Below are 21,169 nucleotides of genomic sequence, written 5' to 3'. Positions count from 1 at the left end.
CTCCAAGTAATAAGATTATCTTCAAAGTTTGCGGATCACAACTAGGATAATGCAAATCTGATGATTCTCGAAGCTCGATGAGATCATTAAATATCGATTGAGGGTTAACAAAACGTTTATTTTCATTTTTCCTCCAGTTCTATCAGAGATAAATTCTACTATCTTTTTTAGTTTGTTTGAAAATTCAAGATTTCTCGTATGAAATTTGTTTCCATTTCTTGGTTTCTACAATGAAGGAAAATATTTATTAACTTTTTCTTTCGTAATCTTTTTGAAAACCGAAGAAACAACTTTTTTTCTGATATTTCTTCCAGATAGAATAAGGGAAAATTTTTATTGACCTTCTTCCAATTTCTTCAGGAATTCCAAAAAAATTCATTACATTTAGCTTCCTCAAAAATTCTGCGTTTAACTTCTTTAAAGAATAAAAAAATTTTTCATATTTTTTTCGATATTTCTTAAAGATTCGACAAATATCTTTTCTGACTGTTTTTAAAGAACCTTCTTCTGCAGCTTCGTACAATTAAGACTTTCGATGATTTTGGAGATTTTAAACTGTGGTTAACGAAAAAGTCTTTTTTTATTTAGTTTCGATTGATCTTGTGGTTTCAGTGTCGTCAGAACGAGCGCGGCGAATGGTAATGGCATAATATTGTAGTGATGATGAGGAGCGTAAAGTCGGGGGCCGAGCGGAACAATTTCGCGCTCGACTGTGAACCGCGGCTCCGTATGTCATACTGGCTCCTCTCGCTTGAAATTGATGTTCTGGGAGGCGCAAAAGTCACGGGTGAACGGCACGCAATTGAACAGTTTGCACACCTCACATTCGTACACCGGTACGTTGTAAAAGAGGGCGAGTAACAAGGCGAACAGGCCCACAATCAGAATCATGCAGACCCAAATCAATAAGATCTTCCGTCTACGGTCGTAATGGCCAAATGAGATAAAGGGCATCAGTGCATAGGCCGCCAAAAAGCCGAAGATGAAGCCAAATAGATGCGCGTAATTATCTATCCATGGCAGGATACCCAGCGTTAATAGTCCCAACAAAATCAGGATCAGTTTAGATAATGTACGACGCGGGTGCTTCAGCATTGGCCAGCAATGCAGCACTTCGACCACCAGCGTGGCAAGCAGAGCGAAATGTGCGCCAGCTGGACCAACCTACAAATAAAATGAATAATATTAACGACAACAAATGTTATTGATGCGCACATCTAAAAAAATGATAAACTTCCACAAATACCTATGCGTTAATCGATTTAATAAACTTTTGTGTTTCATACATAAAAAGAAATAAGAGAAAAGGGAGGGAGAGAAAAAGGAGAGAGAGATAGAGAGAGAGAAAGGGGGGGAGATTTTATAGCAATATCTCAATGTTAAACAGACAATTGCCCATAAATTGTTAATTGTAATATTGTTATTTAATAAATATTGCATAATCTTGATAGAAGACAAAAAAAACTATATACAATATATATATGTACGTATATATAATATATATCTGTCTCGGGGGTGTCTTAAACTTCGCGTGACACTCATTGATAACTGATTACTAAAATTATGTAAAGACAAAAATTCTAATATTAAAATATCGAAGCTACCGTAGTTTTTAAATAAGAAGGGTTTAAAATTAGAGCTAGTTGAAATATCCAAATATCCAACATTCGCTCGCTTAGACATGGCATATAAAATAATGATTCACCATAACTTTGAATGATTCCCTCAACACATAGTTCCTTTTTTCTACGTGATTCTACATTTCAAATAAAAAAAACCGCTATATGAGCCAAATTGGAGGCAGTCCAATGAATACTGTTCAGCAATCTACTAGTTAAATCATATATGAATATATATATTTATAAGTAATATAAGTATATATACACATACATACAGAATGTCCCGAATTTAAATGCCCAAACTTCGGGAGCGATTATAGCGATTATAGGGATAAACTAAGAGAAAAAGTCCTTTAGAGATATGCTCGTTTTTGCTTCGTTTTGAAGAAAATAGCAAAAAAAGACAAAATGTAGTTTTCATCTTTGTATTTATTTATTACTTATTATTCATTCACACTTATTTATTTGTGTTGTCACTTAATTAAAGTAGATATTGTTCAAAATGTTGGCCTTTTGCAGCAATGCACGCATTGCATCTTGTATGGACAACTCGTGTTGCAGTCAAACACTGATCTAGTCAACGTAATGATTCGTCGATCCAGCACTTTTCTGTCTGAAAATCGGCGCGCATACTCTCGCACTGCTTCTGAAGTATTATCGCTGAAGTCGTACACAGAAACAATAATATTCCACTTTAAAAATAATGATATTCCAAAAATTATATTTGTCTTTTTGCAATTTTTTCCAAAACAAAGCAAAAACGAGTATATCTCTAAAGGATTTTTGTTCTTAGTTTATATCGATTCCTTATACGCTACAAATTTAGCCATTTAAATTCGGAACACCCTGTGTATACCCAGATGGCCAAGCGTGATTTAGTATATTCGACAAATTAATGTACTGTAGTTGTTGTAAAGTTGCCGTCAATTTGCTGATATCGAAATCTTATGTGCAATCTGAATTAGCAACATAGGAGTAAATAGACATCATCTGCAGTTTATGAAATTTCAAGAGCAATCTCTGGTGAAAATTTTTCTCATAATTTTTATACGAATTGGAACATTTTTCAAAAATACTCAAAAATATTCAGAAAGTTTACATCTTTTCTCAGAATTTTTCATACAAGTGAATTCTGAAATATTCTGAAAGTTCTTATCCCATAATTTTAAAAAAGTATTTTTTAATTTTTTTTAGATTTTGTAACATTTTCAGAAATTATACTTACAAAAACTTTTAGACTTATATCTTACGATATTTCATAAGTAACATATATGAAAAATTCTGAGAAACATTTGTCAAGATCAATACCATTGGAAGTTATACCTCTTATTTTCATGTATATAATTATGTATAACTATATATAACGTTAATATATATATATATATAAGTTATGTACTCAAGAACATCTACCATGGAACAAGTCGAAATGGATTCCGATCGGAATTATTTAATTATTCCCTAGATTTCTATTCTTGTGTTTTCTAGGGAAAACGGAATAATACCGATCGGAATTCATTCCGACATGTTTCATGATAGGTATTCAGATCGATTTAAATAAAAATGACAAATCTTGCTCGATTTCTGCTGCCAATCAGCCGTCAGGTTATGTCAGTAGGCTCATTTGCTCGATTTCTGCCATCAATCTGTTAGCTTTATCAGCAGATCCATAACCAAATACGGACACAGATAGCTATGGTTTTGTAGTGGGAATCTATTCGAGTTTACTGCTAATTAGACCGAAATTTTTTAGCATTTTGCTATCAGTGGAGAGTTGAAGTCATCTTATTTAAAAAGTTGAATTTGTCTCATCATCTTTCTAAATTTTTTATTACTATTGTTAAAACGTAATTAAGAGGATCCTATAGTCGTCCGTTTTATTTTTTATCGACTAAACGCAATAAGTTTTGTGTTGAAATTCCCTTTTTTATATAGAGTAGAAAAATTTTTTTTCAGTTTAATTAAAGTGTATGCATTAATACATGTCTGTGCAATGAAGTTTATACCGAGATTAGACAAAATTTTTGAAATTAAGATCTCTCTTCACTATTTTTTAGAATGCGTTCCATTTGACGCTCGTAACGCTCATGGAGTTATGTCATCCTTGTTCATCAAATGCTGAATAAGGACAAATAATGCTCGCGAGCGTTGTGAACCTCAAATGAAACGCACCCTTAGTCCAAATATGGCATTTAAAGTTGTGAACATTGTGATTATATTTGCTTGACATAAAAGCTTTGCAATCTGTATTTACAAAATGTAGTTCACAGCCTAATAGTTCACATGAACGAACACACACCGTCGAGTTTTTAGAATTAGACTTAGCCTAATTCGATGCGTACGTACACATATGCATGAATTTTTGTAATGCATTTTCGTATCGAATTAGGCTATTGATGTATATACTATATGTATATACTATAGTATATACTATAGTAATGTGTCAATCAAGAACCCGTACTGAAAAGTTTTTTCAGTTCCAATTATGTTTTAATAAAATATTGAATAAATATTACGATTTCAGTTTCGGTTTTTAATTAATAAATAATTAAAAAATATATTATTTAATATATATACAATATTTTATATATGTACTGTGTATAGGTACACATATGCAGAAATCACAATTGCAACGCTAATATGATTAGCGTAAGAGGAAAAGGGGGGAGAAAAGAAAGACAATAACAATGAAATTAAATTAATTAATAACTTATAGACTTTTTAAATTAATATCACACAACAAAGACAAAAATTCAAAAAGGCTATAGGAGTCAACCTCTGGTTGTTGAAGATTTCGAGAAATATATTACATTAATACCATCTGATTTCACACGTTTCAACTCCTATTTGAGTCATTTTCAGCGTTACAACGTTAAGTATAGCAATTAAAAAAGAGAAAGAGTTAGAAAGAGAGGGAAGGAGAAGAGAGGGACAGGAAAGAGAGGGGAGGGAGAGAGAGAGAGAGAGAGAGAGAGAGAGAGATAAGGAAGAAAATTTTTTAACTTTCTCTAATAACTCGTAGATGGATACCATGTCCGCATTTAACAAAGATACATTCTGTCCCAAGTCACCTTCATCTACGGTAGTTTAAGTACTTACTTCTGCCCTGTAAGGGACGAATATTGCGCTGGCCAAGTTCCCAGCAAGAGCACCAATAAAGTAGATTAAAGCGATGCGCAACGAGCCTGTCAGTTTTTCCAAATCTCTCATCAGAAAATATTGGATCAGCAACGTAATTATCAAATGGACGATTCTGAAAAATTTATATTGAAATAAACACATAAATTAAGAGTTCCTGCTTTTTAAATTAATTTATTCGGACTAATCAGTTCATTTTATTACGTTTTAATAGGAAAATAAATGTTCTTTTTTAATTGAATTAATGACAAATTGATTTTACTTACTAGGATGAATTTAATGGAATAAATAAACTTCTCAAAATTTTCTTTTTGGATTAATTAATATGAAATCAATCACAGATAAATTTTACAATTAAATAAACGCATGAAATTAATGCATTTTATTTCTTTAAAATAAATCTCATAAAATGCGATTTGTCATCAACTATTACCCGGCATGAAGAAAAATAGTAGTAAAGAGTCTGTAGAACTGGTCTGGCCATTCTGGATGCAGGAACGGTATCATTCCGCAGACATCGTGCAAACACTCCACCTGGGAGCACAGGGACGCTTCCTCGTGAAAGTAACCGTGGACAAAATCGCAGTACTCTTTCGTGGTGATCCGACACATCCCGTGAATCCCGATACAACATGGGTGGCCGATTACCTCGCACACCATGTGCTCCGCCATCTTATCCTTGTAACGACCGATCGGAAAATTGGCGTTGCCCCGTTGACCCCCGTTTTTACTGACAAAAATTTTTGGGTATTTTTCTTTTTTGCAACCATTTTAATCATCGCAAATAACAGTTTTATTTTTACAAGCTTAAATATTTTCGCAAATAGTTTTGTTTCGTGTGAAAGTATTTTATCATTTGCACTGGAGAATGAATACACACGAATGAATTCACAAATGAATGCACTTGGAAGATTGAAGAAAACTTACCTGAAGCGTTGGTTAAAGGGATTAGTTTTCCGACAAATTGGCCACTTGGTGATGTCGTCTGGCCACTCGTAAGGTGCGATGCTTGCCGGGGCATCGCAAAACTTGGGATCCAGTCCACAAACTGATCCACTGATGCGACCGCCAGGCCCGCTGTCTCCAGGTCCCCACTTCTTCCAGGTTGATATTGTATTCTGCGAGATTGAATATAATTGCAATTAATTTCATTGCTAGCGAAGAGAGAATTTCTAAGACTTTATGATATCATTGCGGATACATTCAGCAAAATACATAATAGTGGTAGCAGTTATAAAAGTGACAACTACACAAGTTTTATATCAAGAAGATCAATTAAGAGAAATAAATCTATTTTCGGTTAAAGCGGATTTTAGTGCTTAAATATTTCTCATAATAAATTTATATATATATTCAATTCTACAAACTGCGCACCGAAACCTTTTTCGATCTTAAAACGCAAACATAAAAAGAACTAGAGTGGAAACATCACATTTAAATTAATTAGCAAATATTATCGAAGCCTCAGTGGTTAAACGGTGAGAATTCGTGCACGGGGAATATGAAAAATGTGGGTTTAAATCCCAGCTGAGACAATATTTTTTGCAATAAATTAAATTATTTACAGCTCTTAAGATGCTTAAATACCAAATTAAAATCTTTCTAAAATGCTTATTATAGCTTATAAAAAATTATTAAATTGCTTATCAATTTAATATATAATATTACTACTCTAATTCTGTTCATAACTGCGTTTCAAGACCAAAAAAGATTTTAGTGCGCGATTTGCAAAATTGGATATGTATGTAAATTCACTCTGAAATATCTATAGTTCGAGAATCAGTGAACATTTTGCATTCGTACGATTTCAGCAAACTGATTTATTAATTTTATCGTTATTTTTATGCTTAAGAATGCTAATGACGCAAAAAATATTCACTGGTTCCCGGGCTGTTAAGCATTATGATCCGCTTTGATCGAAAATAGATTTTTTTTTCTTAATTGATTTATTTTCATCGGTTTAATATAAATTGTAATTGTTTTTATATGTAAAATTATAATGTACACTGAATAAACTGTTTTATAGTTATTGCAATTATAAAATGGTCTATGCAAATATGTGTACGTTAATTCTACATATAAAACTAGTATAATTGTCATATATATATATTTATTTAGCCATCATTATATTTTTTTCTGAGTGTAGCAATCTTTTAGATTGAAACATGCGTAAATTAATAACAAAATGTGCGCAACTTATTAACCAAATAAATTATATAGCAAAAATTACACATATATATTTATATACATATATTATTGTATACATGTATTTATATACATACTTTAAAGTTTTTAAGTGTTATACGGTATGATATATGTATATACATATAAAACACAAAAAAATTTTTTTTTCATTAAATTGAGACAACATTGACATACAATACATAAAGTTCGTGTTTATGTTTATACAAAAAAAAAGGTTTCACATCGATCTTATGGAAATGTGTCTTCCGGTTACACTATCTGGAATTGAAGTACGTTCCCCTATAATCTTTTCTGTAACTTTGACAACAGATTATGGCCGCAAATAAGAAACATACTTTGTTATTGCTGGTACTGTTAGTACATTTCTACCAAATATGCAACAACCTTGTTGGCAAAGTATATGACAGAGAAGCGGTGAAAAGCGAGTAGGTCTGTTCAACGCGTTGATAACCAATTGACAGCAGATCTTAAGCAATTTTGCTATTACAAAAGTGTCAGTGTTTTTCACGAAAGAATGCATTATCTGTTCGTCAAAATATATTTGGCACAATTTTGTTGGCGCGTTAGACAACAGATTTGACCTGCATTTGGCATCAACCTGTCATCACATTGCTGTTATCAAATTTGTTCTGGTGTTGGTTTCAATTTGACTTCAAGATATGTTCTTCAAATATGGTTTACATTGGAAATCCTATTGCGGACACAGTAGGCTCTAGTTTTGACATATTATTCCGCTGGAATTTATTGCCAATTTTATATTATAGTATCTTGCATATAAAATGTTTGCTGGGTTATTGTCTTCGATGTTCAAACAAAATTCTCAATAGGGGCTCACCAAGTTCAATACTTTTTAGTCTAGAAACGTTTTAGAACGTAGGAAATCTATGGTTGTACCATGCTTTTCACAAATCATATGAACGAAGAAACAATGTGCAATTCTTAGAATTGGACTTAGACGTCAAATGTTATTGTTATACGAAAATTTATGTGTATGTGCGCGTGATCAAATTTTGATATAGTAGTATGTAGCGATGTGTCAGTAATACGTATAAATCGTTTGTGTGTAAGTCCTATTTACTATGATTAATCGTCTTTAGGATCCCTTTAAGGTGATGCTGAAGTTGTCTTTTTACCGATAAAAATACCATTTCTAATTAAGTACTTTATATTTAGTTTCATAGAATTATAAAATTCCTTTTCCACGATTATAAAATACGCATGTTATTAATGTATCTGGCTCTGGTGTATTATATCTGTGTTCAAAGCAGGAAAAAATTTAAAAAGTACAGATTTCTATATTCATTTTTATCTCAATATGACGACTAACCGGACTAACGCTGTCAATTTATCAAAGCATTTATTTTGTGGAAAGGTTATGCGGGTTATGTGATTGAAATAAAGACAAAGCCTGATGTAAAATAAAGAAATAAATATATATGAGTCGTTATAATTAGGTTTAGAAGCCTAAACAAATTACGCTCGCGAGCATCATTTGTCTTTGTTTATCATTTGATAAACAATAAGGATGGAATGATTCCACGAGAGTTGTGAGCGTTAAATGGAACGCAGCCATAGTGATATGTTGATGTCTCATAAATCATATGGTATGATTGTATTGTAAATCATACGTGTGTAAATTATATTTGACCGGTAAATAAAACAGTGCAACTCCAGCATTCGCTTAAACATCTCTGGACAGAAAAGTACTGAATTTAGAGAATTATGCCTATATTGAGACTTTTGTTTGGGACGTCGAGGACAACAACATACTTCAATTTCAGCCAATTTAACTACACATTTCCATAAGATATATCTGTGCAGGGTCCTTTCAATTCAAGTAATGAAAAATTGCGACGCTCACAATGCAATAAATTAAAAATATTTTTTCTTTTTTTCACTCAAGTGCTTTTTCTGAAGCTAAAGAATCAAAATAAAAATTACGTAGTTTACCATAGCAGTGGATCTCAGTCCCCGGACCTGTTGGGCGCGCATGGAAGAAAATTTTATTATTATGAACATACATGGCCGTGAAGAGCTAGCGGGATGTTATAAATGTTTAAAAAACCGGGAAACTTACAGAACAATCTGCTTTGCTGGATTGAACGCAGCCGGAATCGTCATTCCTGATGCAACAAGCAGTGTCCCGTTCTCTTTCCCGCCATACATCGATCTCCTTTAGTATCTTGATGTCACGACGCATACACGGTGCGAACTTGGCGCCAAGATGGATCAGATCTGCGGCCCTAGGCCCTAGCCAGAAGTTTGCGGGTTCTTGATAGTCGACTTGTTGTAACGATAGACTTGTTACAAGAACCTGGACACAATTCAATTATTTTCTCAATCATATTCAACCCTCACTGATTGTGAGTGTAAGAATCTAATATCATCCTCTCATTTCTTATTTAACGAACAAAAACAATGCTTATAAATATTTAAATATAGCTTGAAATATTTTAAACAACTGCAACCGTATATCTTAATGTAAAAATTTTCATAACATTAAAAAAAATTTTTTATATTTTAAACATAAAGATTTCTGAAAAAAAAAAAAACTTAAAGTCATTTAGATTTTGTTTTGGGCATATATAAAAAAAACAAAATTTTGTCATAAATAAAAATTTAAAGCATTATTGTAGTTGTAATTTAAAGTGATCATTCTTCTTATTATATTCTGCAAGGATTGAATAGACTTAACATAAGCTTTGATACAGTGTAAATAAAAAGAAAGCTTATCTCCTACTGTGCACATAAATGTTTGAATTTATTCTTAGCAAGATTAGTTTTTTAATAAACGTAATGAAATTCCAAACAAAGTTTTTAAGAAATGAATTACAATCGCAAATAATTATAATCAATAAATAGTAATCATTTCTATCTGCTCACCAATCCAGATCGATGGTTGAGATCCATTCCAACAGGACCAAATCCGTAACACGCCAGCGATATTATCAGAATCAATACTTGCACAGTAGTGATCCAGTACGTGAAATACGGCCGATGATCTTCAAAATTGTCCAACTGCTTCTTTATGTCCGGTTTGTGCGCAACGCTTTTCCGAAAAGATCGCCTGGAATAACAGGGAAAAAATTTTAATAACTCACAAAGCTATTAATATGTTTCGTTTGCTATAATCTCTATTTTGTTAATGGACAAAACATTTTCTCTACAATAATATCCATAATATGCGATATTTATTCCACTAATAAATTTTATTATGAATGCCATAATTGATTGATGTTAATTCGATTAATCATTTTTTGCTGGAATAGTAATGATATAATATTTTATATAATCGTAATTATATAATTATTTTGCAGTGTTGGGTAGTAACTAGTTAAAACGTTAAAAGTTAAAAGTTAAAAACAAAAGTTAAAAAGTTAATAACTTTTAACTTAACTTAGTTAATTTTAAATGCATTAAATTTTAACTTAAATTAAGTTACTTTTAAACGTTAACTTTTTAATTTTTTTTAAGTTAAAAATTTTTTTGATCTCTTTTAAATGCCTTAGAAAAATAATAAAGTATAATAAGACTAAGGACATATATTCGTAATCCATTCATATTTTAAGTCCATCTTAAGTAATTTCTTAAGAAACGCTAATACAGCCCTTTGATTGGCTTATGCCTTATATAATAAGCCTTGGGATTTATAATAGGTTTTAAGCCTTAAGTCATAAGGAATTGACCAATTACAGTCGAATGCGAGAAGAATATTTAACTGTAATTGGTCCATTTATTATGGCTTAAGGCTTATTAAAAACCTAAAAAGTTATGTTATATCATATGTGAATAAAAAAATTAAAAATTTAATTTACTTAATAATCTATATTGTAGTTGTTATTTAATCTCATTTTTTAAAAAATTAGGACATTTTGACCTCAAAAATAATTTTTTTCGAAATTAACTTTTTTTAAACTTAAGTTAATTCAATATTAACTTAACTTTCGGTAAATTAATTTTTTATTCCTTCAACTTTTAACTTAACTTTATTAATTTTGTAAAGCCATTAACTTTAACTCTCTTTATTCAGTTAAACAAAAAACATTAACTTACCCAACCCTGTTATTTTGTAATTACAATATTGTGTAAAATAACACTCAGAGAAGAAAAGAGTGTTTTTTTTATAGTGATAGCACTTATATAGGTGACAACTATATAAATTTTATACGTAGAATTAAAATACAAAAAAAGTTGAATAAACTATTTTATAAAGAAAATTATAATAATGACATAATTTAATTTAGAAGAAAAGCTGTATGATAGATTAATTAATAAAATTTACTTTACTAATATTCTGTCTAAAGTGTATCTTATGAAAACTATATGGATTTCACTTTTTCTTGGAACGCTTTATATCTTATATAGTCTGACACAGTCAGTTAATTAGTTTTCAATTAAGACAGTGTAGCTTTCACAAGAGTTTAATTTATTTCAGACTTTGCAATAAGGAATTTAATATAAATGTACCCAAAGAAGCGACCGACAATGCCCATCCCGTATCGTCGCCGATTACTGTTGTCAAAGACACGATCGATCGTGCTACGGGAGATCCTCGTGGCTCCGGCTATCTCTCGGCTGCGAAGAGTCACCCCCTCCTCTTGTGGCACCCTTGTACCCTCCGCCGGAGGCGCGTCGTACTTCGACCTGCTCCAACTTGTTTTTCTGTAATCTCTTTCTTGTTGTACATGTTTGCGCGTTTGTCGGTCAACGACAAATCTACTTTACGAATTGCTTTTGTTTGAGTACGAATCGTTTTGCGATCATCCAAATCACGTATAGCCTTTGCAATGTCTAAATGTCAATAGCTCTTGGATTGTGAGAATTCAAAGGCAAACAAACTCTTAGAAATTTGAAGTTTAAAGATACACTGTTAGAAATGTTTGCGATTTCACAACACTTTAACTATACATAAATTCAGTAAATTTTCGATACTTGTACACTGTTAAAAATATTTATGAAGAGAGAGAGAGAGAATTTACAATACTTCTACAATAAAAATGTGCAGTAAATTTATAAATTATGTTATGTTTGATTGCGATTTCACAATATTTGTAAATTTACAATAGATATTTGCTATTTTACAAAACTGGCACGCCGCAGATGTGTATTAGAGAATTGCGCATACTTCGAGGTCGCGAACTGACTGGACCTATGGGTTTCCCTGCAATCGTTTCCGTCCATGTGATCGCCTATAGTCAGCTCATCTCGTGTAAGTTGTACCCCATGTGACAGTCTCTGTTGTATCTCACAACGTATACAATAAATTATTATTGTAACTATAGCCGAAGTGTGTTACTAACAATAAGTGTAAATATAAACTCTTTCTTATCCTGACAACTTTTGCATGGAAAAAACGCTACGGTAATTGCCACATACCGACACCGTTTTGCAATTCGAACGCTGCCTATCGAGCACCACCAATACTAATTCAGAAACCTGATTTTGGTCATATTTCTGAAAGCATAATTCGTCTTTTAGTCTCTATTCTTAATGGATAAAAATTTCCACTTTTGTTGTGATTTCACAACAGAAATTTCTAACAGTGTACACAATAGGATCTTGCTTTTCATTTAATCTATATGTAATTGATCTTCTTATCTCCATGACATTTAGGCAAACATTATTTCCGATATTTGTTAAATTAGTCATTAGAAGATATGATATTTGGGTTGCTTTTAGAACTATTAACTGTTAAAATGCTATTTATTAGCTTCCGAAGCTGTAATTAATCTTAGAACACCTTCCGAAAAATTCTGAAAACACATCAATTCTAGAAAACACATATCTAGAAAACTCATTATAACTTTGATAGGCTATAATTTCAGTTCAGATTAATACTTATAGACTCTTTTTTATTTTGAAGCTCTGAGATTTAGGTATATATCTGCATAGGTAATATCAAAAGTTTTATATTTTAAGATATAAAATAAAACTTTCCCTTTCTTTTTCTTTGTGTATGAAGCAATAAGCGAAATTTCAATTAGATCTGGGAGACCCACGTATGTGTTCTTCTAGAGCTAATTTTAACTTATTAAAATTTGATATACAATAGTTTGATGGCTTAATACTTTAAAGATAACTATATTTAACTTTCCGTTGGAGAACTTGATTAGGAATTAGAGAAAGGAACTCTCACTTAGAGAGTAAGGAATCCCAGAAAATGCAGCGCAAGATAGTGCCTAACGGCTCTAGCTTCTCTCTATTCAAGATCGTTGTATATGGCGACGAGTCACACACTTTTCTAAGTGCTCCTGACTAGCAAAATACAGCGGATCTAGACTAGACGAGGTCGATAAACAATCTATCTCAAATGAGCAGCCTATCAGAGATAAAATCGAATTCTGCTCATAGAACCACACATAATCTCGGAACTGGACTGTCTATAAAGGAAAAGATCCAGCAGAAGAAAAACATGACTTAAGAAAACCAATATTATTAGACTCCCCGTATGGAACATAAGATCTTAGAATGCTAATGATCAAGAAATTATTGTGGAAACCAAAGAAAATAACATAGACATCTGCTGTCTCTCAGAAATTAAGAGGAAAAGAAAAGATATACAAATAATGGATGACTTAGTCTTTATATATAGTGGAAAAGAAAAACAACAAATAGCAACAGCAAAGGTTGGGATGCTTCTATGAAAGCATTTGCAACCGCTTATAGATGAGATAAAGTATGTAAGCCCGAGAATTCTGTCAGAGATCGAGTCACATTTGATGTGTAAGGTAAATCGTTGCACATTCTTAATGTCTACGCTCTCGACATTATCTTTTTTTTTAAAACCAGGGAAGAAAGAGTGTCGTTCTATGAAGACCAATCTAATACCTAAATCTAATACCTGACAAGTGCAGTATCGTTATATTGAGCGATCTGAATGTACATATCGGCAGTGACGTATCGGCACCAAGAGTAAAGCAAAAATTTAATGAGGAACCCTGTAACACGCGCGCGATAACGTCAACTTACTGGTAGATTTACTGGTATCAAAACAGATTGCGAATCAATAACACGTTTTTCCATAAACTACAATATAAATACACATTCGAGAATTCTGAGGACAGGAAGTCTATCATCGACTATGGCAATAACTAATTGGGAAGTGCCAATGCAAGTATTGGATATTAGATTCTTCAACTTCACCGACATCGGCAAAGAAAGGGATTTAGGCAGAATAGATCCACGATAGATGCAATATTTTTTGTGCGTCAAATAGTCGAAAAAGCAATCAAATAGTCAAGGCCAACCTATCTATGTTTCGTAGAGCCTTCGATCGAGTTAGACTATTGGATGTCGTGGAAATTCTCGAGTTTTGTTGTTCGTTTATCTCAGCATCTTGTGCAACCTCGTCTCCCGCACGCGCGAACTTCTTTTGCACCCGAACCAATAAACCGACAAACTATGTCCGAGCAAAAGTCAGGTAATTAAAAAATCATAGAAGACATCACTTTCCCCGGATAACGAATGGGGAACAAATCCCTGATATTATGCTACACTGACAATGCTATCCTCATAGCTGAAGAAGAAGATGATCTGCAACGCATGCTACACAGTCTCATGAACACTGCGAAAAAATACAATATAAAGATATCCACCAAATCCATAGTAAAAAACGGCAACGTTGCAAGCTAGAGGTCGAAAGAAACGTGATTGAACAAGTGAGCTTTAACTACTTAGGCGTCAACATCTCTAGCAGTGGAAATTAAGAGGATGGCACGCAGTAAACACTCAAGTGAGCAAGGGTATAAGGAGTGCTAAAGGATATAGTATTGAAGAATCAAAACCTAACAGAAATCAAAGTTCGAGTGTACAAGACAATTGTCAGACGAATATTAACATACGGGACCGAAACAGAAGACAAAGCAGTTCAGCCGCATTACAGAAATAAGTATTTTACGAACAACAACCGAGAAGACCAAAAACGACAGAGTAAGAAATAAAGAGATTAGAGAAAAATGCGGAATATTAGACATTGTCAAATTCATCAGAGATCGGAGAAGGGAATGGAACAATCATATCAAGGAGGCTGATGACACACGCTTAATAAAAATAGCAAGAAACTATAAGTTAATAAACAAACGGCCCCCTGGAAGACCGCCGAAGAGATGGGCCGAGAACTGGAAGTCATCGTATATCAATCGTTCTCAATAGAGAACCAAGAATACAACGCGTGAAGAAAAACAGGCAATGTCTATAACAAAAGAAGAAAAAAAGAAAAAAAAGAAGGGAAAGAACTCTCACCTGGAAATATAGTGGTCCCTCGTGATCGAACGGGGTCGCCTGACTTGTCCGTCGACCGTCGTTCTGTCATCCTTTTGTTGTGCGAACCTACACAAAGAAAGCACTTAATGTCTCACTATCCAAAAATTAAAAAAAATCTAACAATTCTAATTTCTCTCTAAAAAATTTCTAAAAGGTTATAGAATTTTAAGGATCGACAGAAAAAACAATGTAGGTATCTATCGAAAATGAATTTCTGTTCAACCAAATTATAATTAAAATACTAAGAAAATCGGAATTGCGATATTCTTAGTATATATACAGGATGTCCCACGGAAAGGTATTGAAACTAATCAGCTCATTAAAAATTGAAGACTTTCCTCTTTTCAGCGCAATTTTTATTTTTTCAATAAACTGAATAAAGTTCGAAAGTGACAGCTGATTAGTTTCAACATCTTTTTGTGGGATACCCTGTATATTAGGAAAATCGTTCGCAGGTCCGTACAAAGCGATTTTTTTAGAAAAAAAAAACAAAATAAAAATTCGTTTTGATATATGCACTATGCAGTTGAGATGCAGATAATTTTATTAATTGTAATATTTTAAAAACCAAATTATAAAATCTGGCTCTATACATCTTTGTAAAAATAAGAAGTCGAAGAAGTCTCAAGACACAATATTACTTTTACGAGACAAAATATGATTTAATTCGATTATATCTATATCGTGAGTAAAGAAGAAATAATTTCATTTATTATATTATAATATTTTTAAAAGCCAAATTTCAAAATTCGACTCTGTAGAATCTTTAAATCTTTAAATTTTCGTAAAAAGAAAGAAATTAAAAAAGCCATATAACAAAAATAAGCGACGCCAAGTGCATAAAAATATAAAACGAGCTACTTAACCGCTTAACGTGTGAACTTTCATACAATGTCTTCTCTAATATAATATTATATTAAATTATCAGAATGAATATTAATGCGCATTCATTCATTCATTCGATGGCGCAACATCCCAAAGTCCAAGCAGGGTTGATACTTCTTGTATGTATGCCCATAATGCGCAGGTTGTACACAGACATACGGGACCCACAATTTAACGCCGGTTTCGAACAGCAGTTTAAGAGGTTTTCTTGGCAATAAATACTCTTGATGGTTTGCCAAACCGCCGAAGAGGAGCTACGAGCGCGTGAAAATTTTTTGGATCTGCCGGGGATCGAATTCTAGCATGGTAGACTCATGTCACGCGTTGTCCACCATGCTACGTTCGTGTGTACTTTATTAATGCGTATAAATATGTAATAATTATTTATGTACACGAGACAGAGAGAGAGAGAGAGAGTAGAGAGAGAGAGAGAGAGAGAGAGCTCAAGAAGAAAAGCTTGTGGAAGAACGAGAGTATAAAAGAGAGAAAGTGAGAGCAAGGAGAGAACGAGAAAAGGCGAGAGAAAGTGAAGGCAAAAGAGGGCAGGAGACGGCGAGAGAGCACGAGAGGTAAAGAGAGAGAGAGAAAGAAAGAGTGGAAGGGAGGGAGGTACTCGACATGCATTTTTTCTTTTTTTAAAGAAGTTTTTTTAGGGATTTCACTGTTTCTTGTAAATTTTTGAAAATGTAATAATATAGAATTTAAATCTTTTAAAAATGAAGAGATCATAGTAATAATAATTTATATTTATTGAATATTAGATTGATAATATATAAAAATAAAAAGTAAATTATTATAGTCACTTTCAGTCTATCTTATGCGTCTTGCATGATGAAATACTTGGCTAATAGTATTTATTTCATATCTATTTTTGAGAAGAAGAGTGTAATATTCGATACCTTTTTTATGCACTTGACTTGTATATTTTTTCTTTTTTAAAAAAGTTTTTTAGGGTATTTTTCTTTTACGAGACAAAATATGGTAAAATACACATATGTATATCTATGTCGTGAATGAGATGTAGATGTAATTGGTCCATCACTACCGGCTCAATTACGACGTTCTTAAATATCTGACACATTGCAGAATTCTTTAATCTCATAAGACCTACCCAACTAACTCTTCGGTACTAATCCCCTCGCGATCCTGCGTAGTTTCGAGAATATTTATTATTTTAACGCCGACCTCTTCATCTTTGACCAGTCCGCTGGGAGTCTGATCGACTTGCGTCTGCGATTGTTGAGATGACGGCGGAAGCGGAAGGGGCGGCGGTGGCGGCGGGGGCCTCTCAAAGAAGGACTCGTCTTCGTCCTGGCCGCTGTCAGGCCTGTCCTCGGGATCTGTCCTCGACAGATACGCGATCGTGCTCGGCGGGAAGCTGCGTGATTCCGGACGTGATTGCGAGCGCTCGCGAGGACGCTGCCTTGTCAATGACTGAGAACATACGTGTTTCGATTAAACAGGATCACGATATTCATATTTTTGAAAATTATCTGGATACTTTCGTCAAAAGTACCAATTTCTTTACACTTCTGTTATCAGTGATAATGATCACAAAAGAATTTCTCACGAATGCAGAGGAAAAATGATGTTAGGGTGACCAGATCTAATCTAGGTAAACTAGGACATTCCTGATTAAAAAGTAGTACAAAGGTAGGACACTAAGCCTTAAAAGTAGGACAAAAAACAAGACATTTTAGGTTAAATTGTAGTATAAGAATAAGTAATATATTTAAATTCAAAAGTAGAAGAAAAAGAGTACATTTAAATTCTAAGAATGATAAAAACATATATTTAGTATTTGCAAAAAAATAGCTTTAAATATAATAATACCTTATAATATAATAATACCTAATAATTTTTTCAAATATTTTATCACAGATACAGTAATGATCTAGTGATTAGCTTACTATGTAATTCATGTGCGATGGGCTTAATAACTTCCGGTCCCCTCGCTCTCTCTCAAAATGAGTACCAAAAAGAGTACACCCCGGACACGCTGAAAACCCGGCCGGACGTCTCCGGACGCTTTAAAAAAAGAGTACATGTTCGGGAAAAACCGGACGTCTGGTCACCCTAGATGTTGTATTAACAAATATGCCATGCTCTTGTCTTAATAAAGTGTTATTTGTTTCATTAATATTGCTATCAAAAATTAACAAGATTATTTTTAGACTGTTGTTAGTTAATGCTGTTAATCCTTTATATAGAGATTAAATAGTTCTTAAAGATAAAAAATGAGCAACAGCAAATTGGAAAAAAATAAAGGATCTAGTGAAACAAGTATGATAAAACTACCCCTAAAAATTATTCAGCAAAATAGCCATATTTGAAGTGACTTATAGTGAGTAAATGCGCTATGTAATTTTCCAACTTCTTAAATCTGCCCGTTAAGATGCTGCGAGGTTGAGTTGAAAAAATTAAAATAGTTAGATATATCTTACAATTGATTAGACAGTGCTTACATATTTCGGTATGAATTTATATGTACATATATCTATGCAATTCCGCAAACCGCCGCGCGCGCCGAAGTTTTTTTTAGTCTTGAAATCTGAGATTCATCAATAAAAAATAAATTTCATTTAAAAATAAAGTTTATTCTTTATCGATAAATCTCAAGTGTCTACTGAAGAAACTAAATAATTTTCGCTAACCCGATTTCATAACTAACAAGCGTGATTTCTTAAATGTTGATAGATTCAACAGAATGGTTGAGGCACGCGAGCTGTCTTACGGTAACGTTAAGAGAAGCAAACCGTTAGAAATCGACGTTCAAAGTTTCGTGGCAATTGCTAACTGCGCTACATCCTAGTTATGGTTTCGATACCACTAATAAACTGTCAGAGCTGTCGAAAGCACACTCATACGCTGTTCAACCGATCGTCCATTCGCTGACACCTACTACTGGCTGCTACCAGTCAGTAGTAAGTGCAAACCAGACGCACTCGTGTCTGACCATGCACTTCCCGTCATCCCGAAACTTTGTAAAACTAGCGGTATTAAACGGTAATTTAAGTTCGCAACTTTCTCTGATATGTTGTTTCTTCGATTGTTAGGTATGTCTTTTGACTAACGAGATGACGTCTTTGTAGGGTGAATCCATGCGTATATACGATGCCGTAAAATAAGCTAATAAAAATTTTATCAATGATATGCACAGAAAGAAGTTTTTGTGCACTTTTTACCGCGCTAACTCCAAATTAGCCCTTTGAATTTATTATTTTTTATATACAATCACAAGGAATTCAATTAACTTATTTCTTGTTACTCTTAAGAATGACTTTGTTGAAACACGTAAAAATTAAGTATTATTAAATGTTTGTTAATTTAATTTGTATTACGTACTCCAGCTTCAGTTTACGACTGTGTTTCAAGACTAATAATCGATACACAATTTATTTAAACTGGAAATTGTTAAGATTCACATAAAAATATTATTAGGTATCCATTTTGACCAAATATGGCCTTCTTCGCTTATTTGTGTTGAACATTTATCGGTTCATTTTTAATTATTATTACAAAAATTATATTAAATAGAAATTTGAAAATAATTATGTTGGACCATCAAAATAATTATGTAGCGCGCTTAAACATGATGATGCTGCAAAAGTTTTGACATTCTAGCAAGTTTGAGCGTCAAATATAATTATTTAAATAGTCCAATATAATTATTTTTAGGTTTATATCTAGATAAACTTTTAGACACTTCAGTAAAACCATTTTTTTCCCACTCTTTCATAAATTTTAAGCCAAAATCTTCTCTTGAAATCTTTCTATAAGAAATTTGTTTAATTGATATCGAAGCGATAATGAAAAATCAAATGCTTTCAATTTTGGAAAACAGCCTGGTACATTTTTCAAAATACTCCGTTCAATTGCGAGGGTGACAATTAACGACCGAGAACCATGCCGCAACAATATAAAATCCAATCGGAAGGGCTCGAAGCAATAAATAGGACGAATGTTAATTCCCGCAAGCCGTGCACGAAATTAAATTCCGTTGGGTTCACAGAGGCATAGTCCCGCTTTCGAAATTTTTCTATTTTAATGGGTCCGCAATTATAAAAAAATACACCTCGCATTTATATTCTTTGCCCGTAAAATATCCCAAATATATGACATAAATATCTCAAAATGTACAACATAAATTCTTTAACAAATAAAGATATAAGATATTTATTTCAACTAAATTATTAGACTGAAGATAAATTCAAAGTTATTATTCAACGTGATTACATTATTGACTCGTCATTAATATTTCAATTTTATGACACTTTTTTGTTTGTTTGTTATAAGAAAAATACCTAATAATATTCATCAGATTTTAACAACTAAATAGAAATTTTATTTATGTTTTTATTTTCATTAATTCCTAAAGGTGACACAATACACTTAACAGAAAGTCAATTATGTGAAATTAAAAAAACTTTTTTTATTTATCAAAATTAAATTAAATCCCATCCAAATGGAATGACAAACTGTGAAGTTTTTATTGAAAGCTGTTGAAAAGAAGACAAGGAAATTACCTTTTAAAAGATCTGATTTGACGGTAATGATTCGGCAATAATTCGAGACCTGATTAATTCGTACCGACGATATTATTAGATTACATTATTGGCTCACCAATGATATCGATCAACGATGATGGCAAACGTGTAATGAGCATTCACTGGAAAATCCATCATTTTGCGAGCATATAATTAAACTCAGATCTGCATAATCCGGTATTAACGACTACGTCGGCAGATGCGACCACGCAGTTGCTACTTCGAAATGCAGATAATGCATGTATTAAGCATTATATCCATCTTGACGTTTCTATTAGGCCTACAGAGATGTTAAAATTTACAGAATAAGAAATATCGATACTCATATATTTTTCACACACACATACACACACACACACACATATATCTAATCAAAATCTTTTTAAAAGTAGGTATCACTAACAAAGAACCCAAAAATTTCTAAAAATCTGAAACTTTGCAGAAATAAAATACATACGAAACTAATTATAACAATTTTTTGTTTTGGCCAATAAACATAAAGAATGGAAACATCCC

General features: G+C 32.7%; 1 protein-coding gene across 2 annotated transcripts in view; it reads right to left on the bottom strand.

Moving 5' to 3' along the window:
• Positions 1 to 619: 619 nt before the first annotated feature.
• Positions 620 to 21,169, bottom strand: part of rho-5 (rhomboid-5) — a 128,988-nt gene continuing 108,438 nt past the window's right edge. The window contains exons 10-19 of one of the 2 annotated variants that reach the window (XM_018458842.1): positions 17,218 to 17,540; positions 15,201 to 15,287; positions 11,427 to 11,621; positions 9,843 to 10,026; positions 9,037 to 9,273; positions 8,910 to 8,936; positions 5,682 to 5,872; positions 5,188 to 5,484; positions 4,716 to 4,869; positions 620 to 1,164 (exon numbers count right to left, since the gene is read on the bottom strand). In XM_018458842.1, the coding sequence (XP_018314344.1) occupies positions 733 to 1,164; positions 4,716 to 4,869; positions 5,188 to 5,484; positions 5,682 to 5,872; positions 8,910 to 8,936; positions 9,037 to 9,273; positions 9,843 to 10,026; positions 11,427 to 11,621; positions 15,201 to 15,287; positions 17,218 to 17,540 (2,127 nt within the window). In that variant the 3' untranslated portion in view covers positions 620 to 732. The remainder of the gene's footprint in view (positions 1,165 to 4,715; positions 4,870 to 5,187; positions 5,485 to 5,681; positions 5,873 to 8,909; positions 8,937 to 9,036; positions 9,274 to 9,842; positions 10,027 to 11,426; positions 11,622 to 15,200; positions 15,288 to 17,217; positions 17,541 to 21,169) is intronic. The other variant, XM_018458843.1, reaches the window with a different exon arrangement.

Source organism: Mycetomoellerius zeteki, unplaced genomic scaffold (genome assembly GCF_001594055.1).
Source record: "Mycetomoellerius zeteki isolate Tzet28-1 unplaced genomic scaffold, Tzet1.0 scaffold79, whole genome shotgun sequence".
Taxonomy (NCBI): domain Eukaryota; kingdom Metazoa; phylum Arthropoda; class Insecta; order Hymenoptera; family Formicidae; genus Mycetomoellerius; species Mycetomoellerius zeteki.
This window is presented reverse-complemented; position numbering and strand designations above follow the sequence as displayed.